The sequence below is a fragment of the Papio anubis genome, chromosome 14 (genome assembly GCF_008728515.1).
Source record: "Papio anubis isolate 15944 chromosome 14, Panubis1.0, whole genome shotgun sequence".
Lineage (NCBI taxonomy): Eukaryota > Metazoa > Chordata > Mammalia > Primates > Cercopithecidae > Papio > Papio anubis.
Window position 1 is genome coordinate 26175371 of NC_044989.1, and position 19049 is coordinate 26194419.

The 19049-nt window shown below is 52.2% G+C and overlaps 1 protein-coding gene across 1 annotated transcript in view; it reads right to left on the minus strand.

The window, feature by feature from the left end:
• OTOF (otoferlin) overlaps positions 1-19049 on the minus strand; it is a 101190-nt gene that overhangs the window by 41603 nt on the left and 40538 nt on the right. The window contains exons 5-8 of the mRNA XM_021924676.2: positions 18260-18441; positions 5534-5607; positions 4039-4165; positions 3503-3557 (exon numbers count right to left, since the gene is read on the minus strand). Of these exons, the coding sequence (XP_021780368.2) occupies positions 3503-3557; positions 4039-4165; positions 5534-5607; positions 18260-18441 (438 nt within the window). The remainder of the gene's footprint in view (positions 1-3502; positions 3558-4038; positions 4166-5533; positions 5608-18259; positions 18442-19049) is intronic.

Below are 19049 nucleotides of genomic sequence, written 5' to 3' on the forward strand. Positions count from 1 at the left end.
CAGAAACCTGAAGGAGCAATGGAGGGAAGAGAAGCTCCAGAGGGTGCTCATTGCTGGTTGAGGGGCAGCCCCGAGAGGAAGCTGAGGGCGCTGAGAAAGACCACCACGTGCATGGTGTTGGGGGAAGGGGAATGCCATTCCTGCTGCCTCCCACCCCGCCTGGGGCCCTAGGAAGGGGAAATGATGCTTTTGAAATAAAAAATAAAAAACAGCTGGTCATTCTCCAGGGTTCTGGGGGAGGGGCTTGGCCATCCTTCTCTCCAGTCATCAGCAGAGGACTCTATTTTCCCAGGGTGGAAGATGAAGAGGCAAATGGAGCCACAGCTGGGACCAACTGACCAGCTGACTATTCCACCATCTCCTTTCAAGATAAGGGACATACTCCCCAGTGGCTTGATGAAAGCGATCACAAGGAATAATGCTGAGTGGTAAATCTATACCCCTGTCCTGGGGAAACCCAAGAGTAACGATGCTTTGCGGCCTGCTTCCTAGGGACCTGATCCAGCTTCAAGAACATCCGCCGGGAGCTAGAGATGAGAGTTGGTGTGCCCTTTAGTACTGCCCTTCTGCAACATCCGTTACCCACTCCCCACTTTTCCAGGTGGCAGAGATGTGACATGACCAGATTTGCATTTTCAGAAGATTGCTCCAGTGCTGGCATACAGGTTGGAGGGGAGGAGGCAATATGGGGGCAGAGAGACCAGGTAGAAAGTGGGTATAAGCATGCAATTGAGGCTGGGGACCTCAGGTCAGCGGCAGGGGCATGAAATGGAGGTGAAAACTGGAGAGATGTTGGGTGACAATGTCTTAAGTCTTGGTGCCAGGAAGAGAGGGTAATGAAGAGACTCAAGACCCCTTGACCCACCAAGAACATGTCTGCCAAGTGCCAAGCATTGCTCACTCTGGTGGGGAAACTGCACATTCACAGGGGATGACTGTGGTTTCTTGCCTTGGAGATGGCAATAATCAGGAAAGAGTTTACATGTGACATGCATTCTAAATGGAAGAAACAAGGAGCATGGGAATGCCACGGTCCTTTTATCTCCCGGCTTCTTTCAGTGCCATAACCTTTAGAATGGTCCTGAACCCTCACAACCCTTCCTGGAGCTGAGTTCAGCTAAGTCTCCCCTCCTCTCACCAATGAGATGTCCTTCCTGAGGTCTTTATAACTCATCAAACCCAAAGTCTCCAAGAGACTGAAGTTGCATCTGGTTTTATTGCTTTTTATTATTTATTTATAATTTTCTTTTGAGACAGGCAGGGTCTCCCTCTGTCACCTAGGCTGTAGTACAGTGGTGCAGTCTCGACTCACTGCAACCTCCACCTCCCGGGTTCAAGCGATTTTCCTGCCTCAGCCTCCCAAGTAGCTGAGATTACAGGTATGCGCCATCATGACTGGCTAATTTTTGTATTTTTAGTAGAAACGGGGTTTCACCATGTTGGCCAGGCTGGTCTTGAACTCCTGGCCTCATGCAATCCACCCGTCTCGGCCTCTAAAAGTGCTGGGATTACAGGCATGAACCACCGCGCCCGGCCTGGTTTTACTGCATTATACATTGTATGTATTGGAAGTGAAAATAATTTCACATTTGCATCCTCATAGCTCTCTCTCAAATGTTTGCAAGGTGAGCTGTGAATGAACTTGTCAGGAAACACTGTGCTACCAGGTTAAATACAACAACTGTTTTGTTCAGTTCGGTTTAAAAAGTCTTTGGAGGGGACAATGTTTGGTTCAGTTAATAAAAATCTCTGGTGGGAAGCAGTTTGAAAAGATTTGGAAAACAAGCACTAAGTAGCAAGATGAAGATGAACCAGGTACCCGAAGGGAACAGCTGTCTAGAAGGCTTGATATAGAGAAGTCAATTGTTCTGATGGCTGTGGCCAGATACCCCTGGCCTTGAACCCTGGCTCTAGCCTTGGCTAAATGTGGCAAGGACCTGGGACAAGCTCCTGACCTTCCTGGGGCCTCACTTTCTTACCTATAAAATGCAGTAACACGTATATTTGGGTGGTTGAAGAATTACATTAACTTCAATGGAAACACATTTATGGCTCCTAGCACAGTGCCTGGCATAGCATAAACCTTCGAAAATAAGTTTCATGAACAATAATGACTGTATTTTTGATGTGCCCTCACCTCTCAGGCCAGTGACGTCATCTCTGAGTTGGGGTCTTTGTTCTTTGGAAATTTCCTGTTCTCGGCACACAGAGAAACAAAACCCTGAACGTAATCCCTTGGAAAAGCCTTTGGAAGTCTCAGGACACTTTGTGTTTTGGGTTTTGGCAGAGGTGAGGGGGCCAGAATTCTCAAACCTCTAAGGAACCCAATGGCTTAAAGTTGTTTAAAACCACAGGGGCAGGTTCACTTGACATTGCCTGTGGCTGTTTTTCAGGCACCTGGGAAGACAGGTGCTGAGTAGGTGGAAACTAACTAAAACAAAGATGAAGGGAGATGAAGTATATTCTGGAGAAAATGGCCAGATGTATCTTTTACATAGAAAAGTGCCGTCTTATCCTTTCCTTCATCACCTGAGTGAGGGGAGGTGGGGTTCTCTGTAAAGAAGGGTTGGTGTGCATGGGGTCTGGGAACTAGGCATCAAAGATAAAGCTCTACCCTGGTAGACGGGGCTCACTCAGATTCTGGGGCCTGGTGCTGATACCCAGACAGAACATATCTAGGACAGAAGTGCAGTGGCAGCCAGGTGAGATCTCTTGCAAGCCCTGTCCCCTCTGAGCAGCCAGCATTCTCACTCAATGCTAGCAATGCCCAGCAGTCTTCTGATTTATAGCTGAGTCTTGTTAGCCTCCAAGGGAGGGTCTGGAGCAATGGAGGGTCCCTGGGCCTTTCCTGAGAGATGGTGTCCCAGCAGCCACCAGACATGCTCATCACCTGTCCTGCCTGCACTGTTGGCCACATTCACATTCTCACAGCTAGCTGTCAACCTCTCTTTGTCTCAGTCTTTTGTCTCTAGTCTTAGAAGCACACAAATAAAAAAGTTGTGTTAATCTCATAAAATACAGAGAAGCAAAAAGAAGAACAAAAAATCACTCACATTCTCACCATCCGGAGATAACCAGAATCGACATTACTTCCAGCAATCAAATAATACAAAACAACAATTTAAAAATCATTCCAGGAAAACTTTCTTCCAAGGCCCTTATTTTAACAGTTTGAATACTTTATTTGTAATTCTCCTTGGTCTCTTTATGGTTTTTCTAGGTGCTTCTCACTTTATGAAGTCCAGTGCTGAACATGAAATACTGGAAGGGCTTTGATTAGCATAGGCAGAGTTCTCAAGCTTTTCTTTGGGTTTGTATCTCTCTACTGATGGTATTTCTAGGAATGCCTCCCAGGAACAAGCTTACTTTGGAAACATATTCAGCTTGTGGTTCTCTATGACCCCTGGATCCATGCCTCAATATATTGGATAATGCACATCCAGCTAGAATCCCCCACTAAAGCAGAGTCTGAAAGACATGAGGCCTCCAGGTGCCCACCTACCTGGTAATCCATGGGCCGCCCAGCACTTGGCTCCATCTTAATGTCTGGCTTAGATCTGAGGAACAGAATGTATCATCAGGCCTGGTGTATGGGGACTGCTTGTGGGGGAGGAGGGCATGGGCAGTGGTTAGACCTGGGAGTGGGCAAAGGGACAGAATCGTGGTCTTTAAACACTCAAGCACTGCCAAGAATAGTGGGGATTAGTTGCCTTCAGAGGCCTTGACACAGAGAACTAATCAAAGGCAGAAGTAACAGGGAGACAGACATGGGGTCAATAGCTTCAAATATGGGGTGGGCAGGTCTGTGGCTTCCTTGGGCTGGGAGGTATTCAAAGACCTGAGAAAAGGCCTGCTGTGCTCTGCTTTTGCAGGGAGAGAGGTGAGAGAAACACCCAAGAAAAAGCAGAAAAGGGTAAGATTAGGTTAGGAAGAAGCTGTCCATGGGCCCTGATTCTTCCCTACCCAAATTTCAATCATAGCAAGGTCCTGCCTGACAGGGTGGGGGCAGTTGGGGTTGTGGGGCTCCCATCCACTCACCGCTTGTTGGAGACATTAGTGGTGAGAGCTGTGACTGAGGCTAGAGACACCGAGTCGGGATCCAGTCCATCCCCTAGCCGAATGGCCAGATGGTCAAGGTCTTCCATCTCCAGCACTGCTGGTTCATCTGGGGAAGATGAAAGACTGGTTAGGTGGGCTGACTGATGGTGAGATAGTGACTGTTTCTCCTTTTACTCTGGCATCCAGAAAGCTGAGAGTTAAATTCGAGGTTTACTTAGTTGCTACTGCTTAGAATGTTATGGCCTGAATAACTGCAATGTTTTTCTACCTAATCCCGATCTTGGATTTGAATGGATATTATGTCTGGTCTTGCCTTTTTATTTTAATTGAATGCTCTTTTATTGCATTGTACTTACTTAGGCACCGAATATCCCTTGTGGATGAAGGTAGGGAATAAAGAATCCATACTTTTGCACCTCTCAATAAATAGCTACCATTTACTGGGTGGATACTCTGTTCCAGGCACAACACCATGCCTTTACATGAGTATCTCTAGTCCTTAGAGCTGTGCCCTGCCAAGATGGGCATTATTCTCATGTCACAGGTACGGAAACGAAGGCTTAGGAAGTAACTTAATCCATATCAAATATCTGATGGCATTCAGAACCGAATGCACTGGTATTCATCTAATGAGATGCAGACATGTAGATTCCGAAAAGCCACCCGAGGATACTGGGTTTGGTCCTCAGCCAGCAGCTGTACTCTCTCCATTTAAGAAGGTGAAGGGCACGGCTGGTATTGGCATGGGGGCAAGAGGGTGGGGGAGAGAGCCTGAGGGCCATTGGGCCACAGAGGGGATGCTGGGGGAGGGCAGCCGGGAGCCCCGATGGTGGGCCCGTGATGGAGAAGATGGCCCCCTCCCAGCTCCCGTGTCCTCTCCATTTCTCCCCTTGTCTTCCTCCAGGCCTCCCTGCCTGTCTTCCCCTCTCCAGCCGCTGCTCTGAGAGGGCCCAGTGCCACCTGCTGCTCCAGCCTCCCAAGCTCGGCCCTGCCGCGCCCTCCAGCGCCCCCAGGACCTCCCCTAAGGCCAGGCTGCAGCCTGATGAGAGCGCGCTGGCGAGGCCTGCCGCCAACCCTGCACTAGTGGGACGCCGGTTTCCCCCCAGAAATAGGGAGTTGGCCAAACAGCGTTTCTTGATGGATATTCCCTGCTCTAATTAAAACTCTGGGCTTCTGTGTGAAGAAGAAAAGAACCGGGAGCAAAGAGGGCATGAGGAGCTTTGTAACCAGGCCCAGCCAACAGAGGGCGCAGCCCGTTTCCCTCCCTCGGCCCCAGGGCGTCCCCTTCCTAGAGGGCCTTGCCTCACTGGGCGGGGCCTGGCCCTGGGCCAGCCAATGAGAGCCCAGGCCCCTCCCAGATGGCTCTGGACGACCAATCCCAGGAGGACCTTTTGGCAGCTGGGCAGGGGCTGGCAAGCGGCGGGAGGGCGCCGCGAGGCGCGGGGCTGACGCGGGGACGCGGCGCCTGTCCTACCTGGTCTTTGGGTCTCCTCCTTGTGGGACCGGTTTTTGCCGAGCTTCATGGCGGAGAACACGCTCCTCCCGGCTCTGTGAGGGGCCGCCAGAATGAGGTGCAGGGAGAGGGACGCGTGGAGGAAAACACACAAACACAGAAGAGCCAAACATGAGAGAACATATCAGAGAAAGGAGATGGACCCGGCCCCTCACCTACTGGTCCCGAAATAGGTCGGGATCTGTCTTCCCAAATTGGGAGCCATGAGGGGGAATGAGGGCAGAGAGAGACCCCTCCACTTCCCCCTTTGCCATCCTTTCACACACAGAGGAGAGGGATGGGGTCCCCAGCAAGCAGGGAACGTGGCCTTGAGCCGGGAAGAGCCGTTTTAACTGGAGCTCCTCTGGGTCTTGGTCTTTTCAGTCTGATCCCAGCCCCTCAGTCTAGTCTCAGAGCTCCGAGCCCTGCCAATGTCCCCACGCTCATCTTCCCTGGCTCAGCTGGTTGGAGAGAAAGCCCGAGGACCGGAGACAGAGCATCTGAACAGTGGGGCAGGGACCAGAGAGGACTCAGGGACAGAGGCCGATGAGGAGATGGGAGATGTGGTTGAAACGAGCTGTTCAGTTCTCAGATGGCCTCGGTGCTCAAAGCCTGACTTGTCTTTCTCCAACCTCTCCGTGTTCTGGGATGTTCCTTGGTCCCCATGAAAAAGGGGGAGATAGGCCCTTTCCCATCTATCTTCAGTCTTGGCTTTTGCCCCTTCTACCTGTCCCCTCTCACTGCCGAATTCCCCTTTCCCCCAACCCCAGGAACTTATGGCAGGCTCCATAGTTCCTACCTCTTCCTCTGGCTTGCTGTGGCTTTGTGCCCCCAGGCGAAGGGCCTTGCAGTCGGGGGGGTGCTGAGGAAAAGGGGCAGGGGTCCTCACTGCCCTTCAGTGATGTCCCTGCAGCACAGCCTGTGGTTCCTGGCGCTAGGAAGCACCAGGAGCAGGATCAGCAGGGGGTAAAGTGCAGTGTTCCATTACCCCATCCATATTGCATGAGTGGATACCTGACTCCCTCCACTTCCCATTCTCCCTCCTCCTGGGTGTGGCCCCATCATCCTGTAGGCCAGGTGGGGCCAGGTGCAGGCTCCAACCTGGAGCTCACTTACGGCAGAGTCCACCCTTTTTGGGTCACACATCTCCCTGTGGAGGCTTGACTATGGTTTCTAAGACCCCAGATCCTTGTTCTTTATGCTGGGCAATGGGAGATTGGGGAAAACCTTTCTGTCCTCAGGCAGATGACCTAGAAACCTCAAGCCCCTCTCCTCAGGATGGTGGAGCCAATCTTATTCCCCAAACCTGGCCCTATCCCAACCCCAGGCCCTTTCTTTACTGTTCATATTCAAGACAAAGCACGTTCATATCCCAGTGAGGGAGCAATTGAGAATCACCCTTTTCACGTGGCAGCAGCTCACAATCTAGAGAACATTAGCATGTTCTTGAATTCCTAAAAAGGAATGGAAGAAGGCTGATGTGTCTGCACTCTTCAGTAGCATACCGTCTGCAATACGACAATGGGAAGAAAGGGAAAGAAAGAGGCTCTAAAATCAAAGCTGATGCCTTTGGAATTATTTTTAAAAGCTTCCTCCTTTCTGATGGGGGGAGGTGAGTTATACACACATACACACACACACACACACACACACAAAATGGCCAAAAACAGACTACAGAGGGCCAAAGGCCTTTCCAGATGTCTGCAATGTCTGCAGATGTCTGCTCATCTCATCTTCCTGCAATCCTCTGAGGGCCACATGCTTCTCCTCATTCAACCAATAAAAAGACTGAGGCTCAGAGAGGTGAAAATAATCACAAGGTCACATGGTGAGTGGCAGAACTGGGATTGAAACAGAAAGCTCCTGTGTTCTAGGCCAGGAATATTTTCACTGCATCTCGGGTCCTTTGCCTCGATGCCGTAGGACTGCACTTTTCCATGGGCATGAATCCCATCCCATCCTGACCATTTGGGATTTTAGTTAAAAGGCCCCAGGGCTGGCACCCGTAGATACAGGTATGGTCTGTGTGCCGGCATAGTTTACAGATCAGGATGCTGTCATCTGTGGCATCTCATGGATCATACCCATGTTTACAAAGAAGGGGCTCATCCAAAAAGAACCTGAACACCCACACATTTGGGAAGGGGCGGCTGTGCATGTTAAATTGCTGGTGACATAACACTGAACAGAACAATGAACCCACCAGAAATAATCGTGTGATGGTGGGGAAAGGACCACCCTGGCTGGCTTGCCCTGAAGCATCCTGTGGGATTTCTCCCCACCTGGTGGCCCCAAGGGCAGGAGTGCTGGCTGTCCTGCCACAGGCCCAGCCTCAGAAGTGTGGTTTCTGTGGGCCTCCTCGCGGGTCACTTCCTGTCTCAGGGCTTTCTGCCCAGGCTTGCTGCTCAACTGTGTCTCTCCTGAATTACTCAGGAGTCTCCTGCAGGGCTCAGCGTTTGACTTTGTACCATTACTTCTTGGCCATTCCTGGGCTGTGTTATTCTTGGAGTCCCCGGCCCTTCCCCATGTGTGACCTACATAGTTACCCTTTGCCATTTTAGCCTGCTCCAGCCACAGACTTCTCTCTCCCCTTCCCCTTCCCCGCTTCCCCAGAGGGGAAGTGCTCTGAGATGGCAGGTCAGAAGCAGGCCCTGCCTGGAGAAGCCGGCTGCCCAGCCTGCTGGGATGGGATCTGGCCCTGCTGCCTGAGGCCCAGGGGGAGTGCAAGGTAGCAGGAAATGGTGGCTTTCAGAGGCTAGTCCCATGGACTCACCCAGGTGGAAAAGGACCTGAGGCATCCCTGGGGCACTTATGGCCCTTGAATTTGAAGGTCACTTTATTCCTTAACACAAACAGATTTGAAAGAAATGATTGAGGCTTTAAAAAACTATACTTGTCCTGGTCTGGTGTGGTGGCTCACACCTGTAATCCCAGCACTTTGGGAGGCCGAGGCAGGTGGATCATTTGAGGTCAGGAGTTCGAGACTAGCCTGGTCAACATGGTGAAACCCTGTCTCTACTAAAATTAGCTGGGCGTGGTGGTGCATGCCTGTAATCCCAGTTACTCGGGAGGTTGAGGCAGGAGAATCTCTTGAACCCAGGAGGCGGAGGTTGCAGTGAGCCAAGATCGCACCACTGCACTCCAGCCTGGGCGACAGAGTGAGACTCTGTCTCAAACAAACACACAAACAAAAACTATACTTGTCCAACTATTTCTACCACACCTTGAAGCAATTCAAAGGAGAAATCTCTCCCTTCCAACCCTGCAAAATTTTAGCCCCCTGAAGTGGTAGTACTGGTAGCACTCCTGTGTGCCTGGGAATATCTCAAAAGGATATTGTCTTTGTCCCTTTGTTAAAAATGCAGAAATGTGTAGTGAAGGATGTAATTTCCAGAATTCTTACAACAAGCTCTGTACCTCTGATTGTCCTAGACTCGCTCTTCAGTGAATCTGAATTGTGATCAGTACAGCATGATGTCATCCCTGCCACCACCCTTTGTAATTTTCTGATCAGTAACACATCAGAAGTTCACTATGGAAAAGGTCTTTTCTGCCTGATTGTAGCACCAGTTCCTGGAAAGCAGGATGCCTGCTTCTCTTGGCAAACTGTAAAGGAGAGTTTTGAAATAAATGCCAACTTAATCAGAGAACTTTGAAGATTATCTATTTGTCTGAAAGACTTAGATTTCAAAAAAATCTAATTTGCTGATGAGGTGTCTGTTGTCCTGGCCTTTTATTATTTTCAAAATAAAATTCTGCATTTGGTCTAGTTGAGTTCTACAATGACCAAAAATAGGATATGGTGAGAAACAGACAAAGAAAACAAGCCAATAATCAACTCAGTGAAAACTCACTTTACAACCAAATGGCTCCTTATTCTTGGGTGCATTAAAGCTTGAGAAGCGAGAGCCAAGGGGAGGCCAGTATCCCTCCAGGACCCTCTGAGGATTTAGAATTCGTTTGAGTTTCCTGTGGCTGCATTCACCGTGGTCAGAATGAAGTGCACCTACAATCTAGACTGGTATCTCTCTCTAGAGGAAAAATGCTAAAATTAGTTCACTTATTGTAAACTGTAAATCTGATGATTTCTCCACTCATTTTATGGCCCAGATTTAGAAGTATATTGCTTGGCTCTGTGGTGCACACAGGGTTCTAGGAAGAGCTTCGTATTTATAATGACTTGGGAACATTCACCAAACTAAATTTAGTGACCCGAGTGTTTCATTAATTCAGGTCTCTGGGTTATTCTGAAAGTTAATAGAGACCTGACCCTAAATAAGCTGCAGGTTGAGTCCATTCACTGCCCAGGGCTTCTGTCCCATGACTGGCTTCAACTGGAACTTCTAGGCTCATTAGCTCAGGCCTCAGGTAATCAGTCAGGATAAAGACTCCTATCTATGAGAAATAGGGTCTGTGGTCCTTCTTTGCATTGCTCAAATAGCCCAGTTTTCAAAACCTGAGAGCATGTCATCCAAGCACTCCTAAATGGGTTTATTTTAAAACTTTTCCATACCCCAAGACACAGGGAATTTCATAATTTCAGTCTTCACAGGTGTCTTTGAAAGTGGGTTGAATTTCAGTTCGTTTTTGAAGAGCTTCCTATAGGTGGGCAGGATAGGCTGATCCTTTACACAAGAACCACCCTGTCTCCAAACTGGCCCCTTTGCACACATGCCCACGTTGTACCAGAAGGCTTGGGGTGCCCACACACTCTTGTCCTGACCCCGGGATTGTCAGGGAAGCTGTCTCTTCAGTTCTTACTGCTGGCCCAGCCCTTTGCAAGGCTCAAGCAAGCAGCATCATAGAAGATGATGGGTGATTTCCCATCTCCCCAAACCAGTCTATCCCAGAATGTCACACAATATGAGTTACTTTGTGGGTTGAATCTTGTTTCTCTACTTCAACTTAAATCTATTTCCATTTATCTCTTCTCAGTGGAGATAGATACCAACCAGCTTTACCACACATTAACATTTCAGAGATTGAAATCTGTTCCCACAGTTTTCTCTCCTCCAGGCTAAAGAGTTTAAATTCGTTCAATCTCTTCTTAGAAATCTCATTTTCCTATTATTTCAATAGTCCTATTGCTCTACACATAATAATAATAATAATAATAATAATACTATATGCCAGTTTACTGTATCTCATGTGTTAATTAGAGATGGTAAGAAATTAGGATGGAGAAGGGCTAGGGAACCAGTATTTTTGTGGAACTACTATGTGCTGGCACTGTGAGGCACCTCTTACTCCAACTGTAGCCAGTCAAAGGGATCAGGCCAGTCTGTGTCCCTAGGGTCTGGCCTGGGACAGACTGGGGAGCTGGGCATCAAGAAGGGCCTTAGAGCATCTCTGTTCTCAGGCAGGGAACCTGGGGATGGACAGGCTGCTCATATCTCATTCATATGCCCTTTACATCTAAGCATCTATGGAGAAACCCAAAGCCTTGAGGACTCCCTAAGAGGACTCCCCAGTTCAGCATTCCCCATCATCTCCACCTGCCCTGGATTCAGTTCCCTGGCTCTGAGCCTTAACACATGCTCTGCCCAGGCTTCTTCCCTTACTGGGAACCTGGCAGACTCCTCGATCCTTCAGGTCTCTGGGCTGGAGCTCTTCCTACACGGTGCCATTTCCTCCATCACTACAGAGTTAACACTGCATCATCATTGCTTTTGCTTGTGCATAACAAATGTGAGTTAGAACTCATACTTTTTTGGAAGCAATGAATGAGGCTGTGAGTTCCCCAGGATCTTAATGCCAGCAGATACTCCAAGCCCACACCAGTGTTGATCAGTTCAGACCCCTCAACACACAATCCTGATATTTCCATGATACCTTCAGATGAACTAATTCTTAATGTACTGAGGCCACAGTTTTGAGCAAATATCTTAAGATCTCTGGGGCTCAGATTCCTCATCTGGAAGATAAAAAAGACCACATTCCTGGCTTTTCAGCTCTCATTGGTGTGTTTGGAGAATTAGATTAAATTTAGAGTACAGTCAAGTGCTCTAAACTTCCTAGGTCTATGGTGAGCTCCAGGTCAGAAGTCAGTTTCTCTGTGTTCTGGTTCCAGCTCTGCCCCTGTTCTGAGACTCAGATTTGTCATCTGTAAGAGCAGGTGTTGACCAGAGGCCTCCTCCAGTGTGGTCTGCCTTGGCTCCCCCTGCCCTTGTGAGATCCCATGTTGCTAGAGTCATCCAGATGTCAGTGTGCTTCTAGGGGTGCCTACGAGACCCACTCACAAGCCTTAGCCTTTGAATCTTTCCAGACCCTTGTGACTGGCCCTTCCCACCTGCAGGACCCTTCGCCTATCCTCTCCAGACAGCACCCTGACCTCATTTTTCCAGGAAGCCTTTTGGGGAGATGAAGATAGAGAGGGCCACCCAAATGGTGGCCTCTCCTTAGCTTTCTGGAGATCTCCAGCTCTACCCAAGACCTGCTGCTGCAAAGCATACCCAGAGCTCCTCCTCCTTATGCCTCCAGCTGCCTGGCCCTGCCTCGCCCCTGTTGGCAGAGAGGTCCCTGAGGTCCTTGTACCCCTCTCGCCTTTGCCTGTAGCTGTCCCCTCCCTCCCAGGGAAGCCCAAAGGCCACAGGGTGGGGGCTGAACAGTGGAGGAGGAACAAGACTCGGACAGGAGGACGGTCACCCCTGAGAGCCCAGAGTGGAGACCAGAAGACCTGGACACCTCCCGCCCCCACCCTAACCCCTTCTCATCCCTCACCCCCATGGCCAGGTGAAAAGGCCTCCCTGGGCCTGCATACCCCGTTCCAGCTCCACCATGACAGCCCACTCCTGAGCCCTCTCAGCCAAGTCAGTCCCGCCCTCTGCAGCCTGTGGGGAGGAGGTCTCTGCTCCCGCAGAGATACTGCCCCATCTGCCCTGGCCTGGGACACCTACTTGTGCTCGCCATCTCTGCCTCCCTTGGTCTTCTCTCTGCCTTTGCTGAGTAGGGGAAAGAAATGAGGAGACAAGGGGATGTGTGTGAGGGGCTGTGGACCAGAGACACTGGCCTCAGCCCCGGCCCCATGGACCTGCATGCTCCCCAGGGGCCTCCTTGTCCCACAGACCTCTCACCCCACAGCTTCTCATGGTAGCAAGCCTAGGTCTGCAGGGTAGGGGTCCCATGGCCCTGGGTTCTGTCCTGCGGGGAGAGGGGAGGGGCCCACAATGCTGGACCTGGGTGGCCACTATTCCAACCCCAAGCTCTGATACCTCAGGGCCTCAGCTCATCTCCCCCACCAGGCTCTGATGATTTCACAATGTGGGTCACAAGTTCCTCAGGGAACGCAGCGTTAGATGAGCCTGGCTACCCTCTGGGTCTGGGCCACCCTGCTCCTCTGCCCACTGGCTCCCCTGCTCCCCTCCAATGGGGTGGGAGCTCCCAGGCTCTGGGGGCCTCTAGGGGAACAGTGGGCTAAGCCTGCTCTGTGAGGGTGAGGCAGGGCTGGGGGTCCTGCTACGGAGTGCACCCTGGTGGATGGGGGGCCTTCTAGGGGTGCAGGTGGGGCAGTAAGAGAGCTACCACTCCAGGGTTCAGAGCAGGGGAAAACGGTGCTCCTATCTCACTTTAGGGAGGCTTCCAGAAAACTTTTCTGGAATGTTCTCTCAATGCTTTCCCAATGCTGTGGCAATGAGGATGAAGACAAGAAAATGAATAACAATTAGCAAATTATTCTTCTCCTCACACCCTGTTCTGGCACAGGCCTTACCCAGGTAGACTTGACTCCATACCCCGATGGCTCAAGACCTGAAGGCCTAGACACAGCACAGCTGCAGTCTGGTACTGGCCAGCTAACCTTTATGTTAGGCAAGCAAGTCAGTCTATAATTCAAAGGCGTTAACATCAGCCAGGCCTCTGGCTGCTCAGATCAGCTGAGATTACTAAGCGGAGAAGAGCTCACAGCAGAGGAGGAGGACTGTGTCTCAAGCAAGAGCATCCCAGCTGCCCAGCTGCCCGGCTGCCCCGGCTCCTTTGAGTGGCTTTGGGAGCTTCTGCAACTCTGGTGCTCAGCCTGGAGAAGGGAGGCAGCAGAGGATTTTCTAGCTCTCTAGAGGTCGTGGGAACTGATTAAAAAACACTCTTTGGGTGAGGCTGCGTGTACTGACCCCACATGAACACGCTTCTGCATGCCCACCCCGTGCCCCTCTGTCTCAGAGCCCCACCATGCACACGTGCCCCACTGCCCTCTGGCCCCAGCATAGGAGGAAGGTATCTGACTTCTGCAGGTCTCCACTGGAGTGGAAGAATGATCAATAACGAGAATGAGAAAGTGTCTGCTGCCCCAAACTCCTCCCAGATGAAAGCCAGCAGAGAGGAGACCAGCAGAAGAGGGTTTGGGTAGCAGAAGGAGGTGGGGGTCATGGAGGGCAGGAGAGCCAGGCCAGGTGGAGAAAATGAGAAGAGGAGAGAGTCGCAGAATACAGGGACTCAGGAGGAAAGGCTCAGGTCTCAACCGTTTAGCTGCAAGACTAAAGCTGGGATTTCTTTCTTTGTCCTCTCTAAGATGTGACTCCTAAAGACAGCAGCAGCAGCAGAGCCCAGCATCCGGAGTCCTCTCTGGTGTCATGCAGTGCATGTGAGTGTGTGCAAACATATGGGCACTTTTGTACACACGTGTGTGCATGTGAGTGTGGTCAGGGCCGAAGTCACTTTCTCTCCAGAGACGAGGGCAGGCATATGCTGCCATGCAAAGGTCTGGAACACCGATTTTGTGCTGCTGAGAGTGGAGTGCCCCTGAGGTTAGAGATTCATTCCATCTCTGCAACTCAGGGAGCCTGGGGAGGTGAGGGGAACACTGAGTGAGTGAGCTCCCTACCCCTGCCCCTGGGCCAGTAGGGCTCCTGTGTGGGTAGCTTCTGCAGAGCCCTTGGTATAGGTTGGGGAGCTAGAGCTGAGAACGTGCTTGGACAGTGCCTAAGCCAGAGGGTCAGGTGCTGCTCAGGGTAGAAGTTGACATCAGGGTAACATGGAGTCAGTGAAGAGGAAGGAAGTGAACACTGGCTTAGCACCTGCCGCCTGCCAGGCACGGGGGGAGGGGGTGGCTCGCAGGTGCACGTCACTCAATCCTGACACTCTTGTGAGGCAACCGTAAGCCCCGTCTTACAAATGGGGAGGAGGATTCCCAATAGCAGAGCTGTGAGTGGAGCCTGTGCTCTGTCACACAGCACAGCTTCCTGGCACATTCCTGGGGGCATTGTGCAAACAGCTGGCAGAAATCAGGGGCCCCTGGCTTGGTGGCAGGAACTAGAGAAGTGGGCAGAGTGGCTCAGAGGGCATGTGGCTGACCAGGGCCTAGGGGAGGTGGAACCGTCGGGGCAGAGGGTCAGTGGGCGGTGGGGTTGGTGGTCACTCACGCAGAGCTCCCATACTGATTCCCTGAGGAGGAATGGGGTAACTTCATGGCAGGTTCTTAGGGTCTTAGGAGTGAGTGTCACAGCAGCTGAGGCCTGAGGTCCGCAGTACCCCTGCTTAGAACCATCTGACCCCCAGAATGAAGACAGGATGAACGTGGTTGAAGTCCCAGAGAAGCAGGCCAGGCAGGGCAGGCCTCGGGGATGGGCCCAGGCCCTGAAAGGAGAGGTGTGGAGTGCCCAGAGGATCTCCCGGCATCAGCCTCCCCTCCATCCATGGAAGTTCCAGCCCGGGCTGCCCGGGGCCTGCCTGGGCTGAGGCTGTTTCCTGCCCACTCACTCTACCTCCCCGCAGCCCCCAGCAAGACTTCATTTCACCCCATCAGCCACGGAGCAGCCGATCCCCACGCCAGACCCTGGGGGTCAAGATGGCCAGTGAGACACTGCTGCTTGCCAGCAACGGGATTTTCCTCTTGCTCATTGTGACTGAAGCAGGAACAAGAGGGCACTGTGAAGATAGAATACCCTGATCTATAAGAGGATTGGCCTTTCCAGGAGAGGACGGAGGGCAGAGAGCAGATGCCGGGGAAGCCTGCCTGGGCTCCTGGTGAGGTCTGAGGTGAGGCACAGACACCCCTTCCCTTGTGCTGTCTTCTTTAGGGAGTAGTTGTTTTCCTGATAAAAGGTTGGCCAAGTCCCTTCTGGAGAGCTCTCTGGCTTCCTCCCAGAACCCACACTATGTGACAAGGATGAGATGCAACATCTAGGGCTGTGGGGCCAGCTTCCAGGTCCCCCTCCTCACCTCAGCACTCCTTGACCCAGAACTCACTGGCCCCATATGGGTAGCCAGGATTAAGCTACAGGAAAACCCCAAGTCATTGAACCTGCTCCACCTTCTCCTCACGAGCAAATGGCCTATCTCTAGAATTTTTCTCAACCCCTCTTTTCCACAACCAGGCCCGCTGGCTGCATGGCTAGGCCTGGCAGGAGAAGTACACTGTAGCAGTAATGTCTGTCCCCAAGGTGCTCTCAGACCTGGGCTGGCAGCTCCAGTGGCAGCAGGGAAACTGTGCACCTGCACACGGCCCCTGCAATGCAGGGTGGGGGTGCCTGGCTTCGGCTGTCACCCTCTCCCAATTCCCAGTCCTGGGGGTGAAGCCCCTCCTTTTGCTCCTGCTTCTTGCCGCTACCCTGGGAGGGGCCACACGAAGATGGGGAGAGGTGGGGAAGCTACCTGTGAGGAAGGGTCCGGGGAGCCCTCTTATCTCCAGATTCCTGGCGCCCAGGGCTCTCTGGGCGTCTAAGCTCTCCAAAGCCCCCATCAGCATCCTGGCCCACCCTTGTAGGACCGAGCGACAAACTGGCACTGTGTTGCTATGCCACCCCAGGGAGGTTGCCCTCATGGCTGCTAAGGGCTCCCATTGTTTCCCATGGATGTGACCCACAGGTCTGGAGCATCCCTGGGTCCCTCAGGATGTCAGAGTTGGAGGGGAGCCAGATTTAACCTGCTGAACCCATTCGTGTTACTGACCCACAGGGGCTAGTGACATGCCCAGTGTCACTCAGCCAGTGAGCCGCACAGTCAAGATGGGACTTAATGGGCCTTAGCTCTCCTGATTTGGGGCCAGCATTCCTTTCCCAGCGACTGATGGCCCTCATGTGTCTTCCGATCTTGTTCTCTGGAAGCCCTTTCTTAGAGCCCAGCCACAGTTTGTGGACCAGCCCTGCCAACCTCTTTCCTGAATGGAGACAGACAAGGAGGACTCGGTGGTGCCCACTGGGTCAGCATCCCTTCACTCCCCATCCAGGCACTGCTCCTTTTCTCACAATTTCCAACCCGATTCCTGACTCTTTGCATTGTTGTGCTATAAGAAACCTGTTTGCCTGTCACCAGCCCGGACACAGGCAGCGCTCAGCACCTCCATTGCCACCCGTTCCTCCGTGATCCCTCCCGCTCTCCCAGCAGCAGGGCAGGGGGGTTTCATTGCTATGTCCCATTTTGCAGGTGAGGAGAGAGGGTCAGAGACTGGCCAAGGGTCACATGACTAGTAAGAGGCAGACTCAGGCCTGGCTCTTCTGCTAAAAAGCCAGGAGTCTAAGGGAACAGGCTCCAAGCTAGCCTGGGGCTGCCCCATGCCCGTGGCTGGCCTGGAGTAGACAGTCCTGCCATATTTGTTGCAGGCCTGGTCACTTTGACCTTGTTACTATTACTCACCTGGCTCCCAGGGTTTCTGAAGCTTGTGTGTGTCTGTGTGTGTATGTGTATGCACACACATGTGCACTCAGGCATGTGTGTGTGAGGGGGTGCTTAAGGGAGTGTGAACTCATTCAAGTGCAAAGGAGAAAACATATTTGTGCCTTAAAAGTCCGTCAGTTCAATTACACTAATTTAGAACCTATGTTTTCTTCAGCAGAGGGTCTGAGTAAACTTTACTTGGAAAGGAAAGCGTGGAAGGAGCTTACAGGGATATGTTTCCAGTGGCATGGAGGCTCCCTTCTCAAAACACACCCTGGTCCTTTAGATGCACCCTTGACTTACTGGCATTTAACATGTCATTTCTAGTGACTTAGGAACCCATGTCATTCTAGTGACTTAGGAACCCTTGGTCTCTAATAGTAATACAATTGCGTTTTCTGTTTTGTAAAAATGGTGCACATGGAATGAACTGGCCTGGACCCAGCTTCTTGTGGTCTATGGGTGGCAGGACGTCCTGAAGGACCCAGGGACGCTCCAAACCTGTTGGTCAGATCCGTGGGAAACAATGTCCTGGGAGCCCTTAGCAGCCACGAAGGCAACCTCCTGGGGTGGTGTAGCAACACAGAGCCAGGCAGGGCATGATCCTGGACTCTGGTCTTCCCAGGAGCCCTCCCTTCTCAAGAGGAAGAAAGGCCAGGGTCCAGCCAGGATCTTTGGCTTCACTCTGGCAGGAAGAGTCGCCCTCTCTTGGGCCTCCTCACTGGGCCAGGGTGGAGGTCAGGCTCCTGGCACCTGGTGGACACTGCTGGGTCTTGAACCAGAGAGGCCAGGGCCCCTCCTATCCTCATCTTCCCTTCTCTGAGAAAGGCAGGAGATCTAGCCCCATCCCTGTGTTAGAGCTCCACCTCCCAGGGCCTCTGGGGAGGCCTTGGCCTTGCAGTTTGATCTGAGTTCCCTGCTCCCTGCCCAGTGAACTCGGGGGTGGACGACTGGGTGGGGGACTATAGAAACATCTTCCCACCTCTTGGATGTCTCTCCGGAAGCTCAGCCCTGTACCCTGAGCCCAGCTAGGCCTAGAGAGGCCTGTCAAGGGGACTAGGCCCCAGGCCTCTTCCCCGTGTCTTGGGAGCAGTGGGCAGCCAGAGGGGCCCTTCCTGTTACCTCCGGAAGCTCTTCTCTCCGGGGGGCCGGGAGCTGGGCCGGGAGCCTGGGAGCAGTCCATCCGTCTCTTGGCTGTCCTTCTCTTCCTCTTGAAGACACTCATCTCCCAGGAAGTCCCCATCATCCCAGGAGCCCACTGTGCCATCGGTGGCCTGATACCGGACCTCCACGCACAGGCTGGTCTGAAGGGAGGGAGGTGGTGGTGAGCAGCTGGGATGGCGACAGCTATCTCCACCCGGTATATATGGCTGCTTGGTAGTGTTTACACAGCGCTTCCACACCCTTGCCTCACTGGAGGAGGTTAGGATGGTATGATCCCCTCTACCCTACTTTGCTGACAAGAAAACAGAGGCTCTGAAAGGCTGACTTGCGCAGACCCGGTCAGCTTATTGGGATCTGACTCCAGGTCCTGCTGCTGGTGGCTCCACTCCTCCCTGGTGCTCCAGGTGGAGGGGCCTGGCCTGCCCGGGACAACTGAGCCTGGACTCACTCCCTGAGTCCACTGTCTACATAACCAAGAGTGTCATTTAGCATCCCCACGATCAGGTCACCTCCTCTCCTCAGAACAAGGGCTGCCTGCAGGCATGAAGTGCGACCTGCCAGAAATCGGCTTGTTGGAAATGTGACAGAATGAGCTGAAAGTGGCCTCCAGGAGAGGAGCCCAGGCCTCAGGCTCACACCCACCCTTTCTACCCTGGAGAGGGAAGGAATCTTGGGAGTTGCCCTAGGGTTTTCCTCTGGGAAAAGTAGAGCACTCAACCCAGGCTCAGGCTTAGCAATGGAGAGTCAT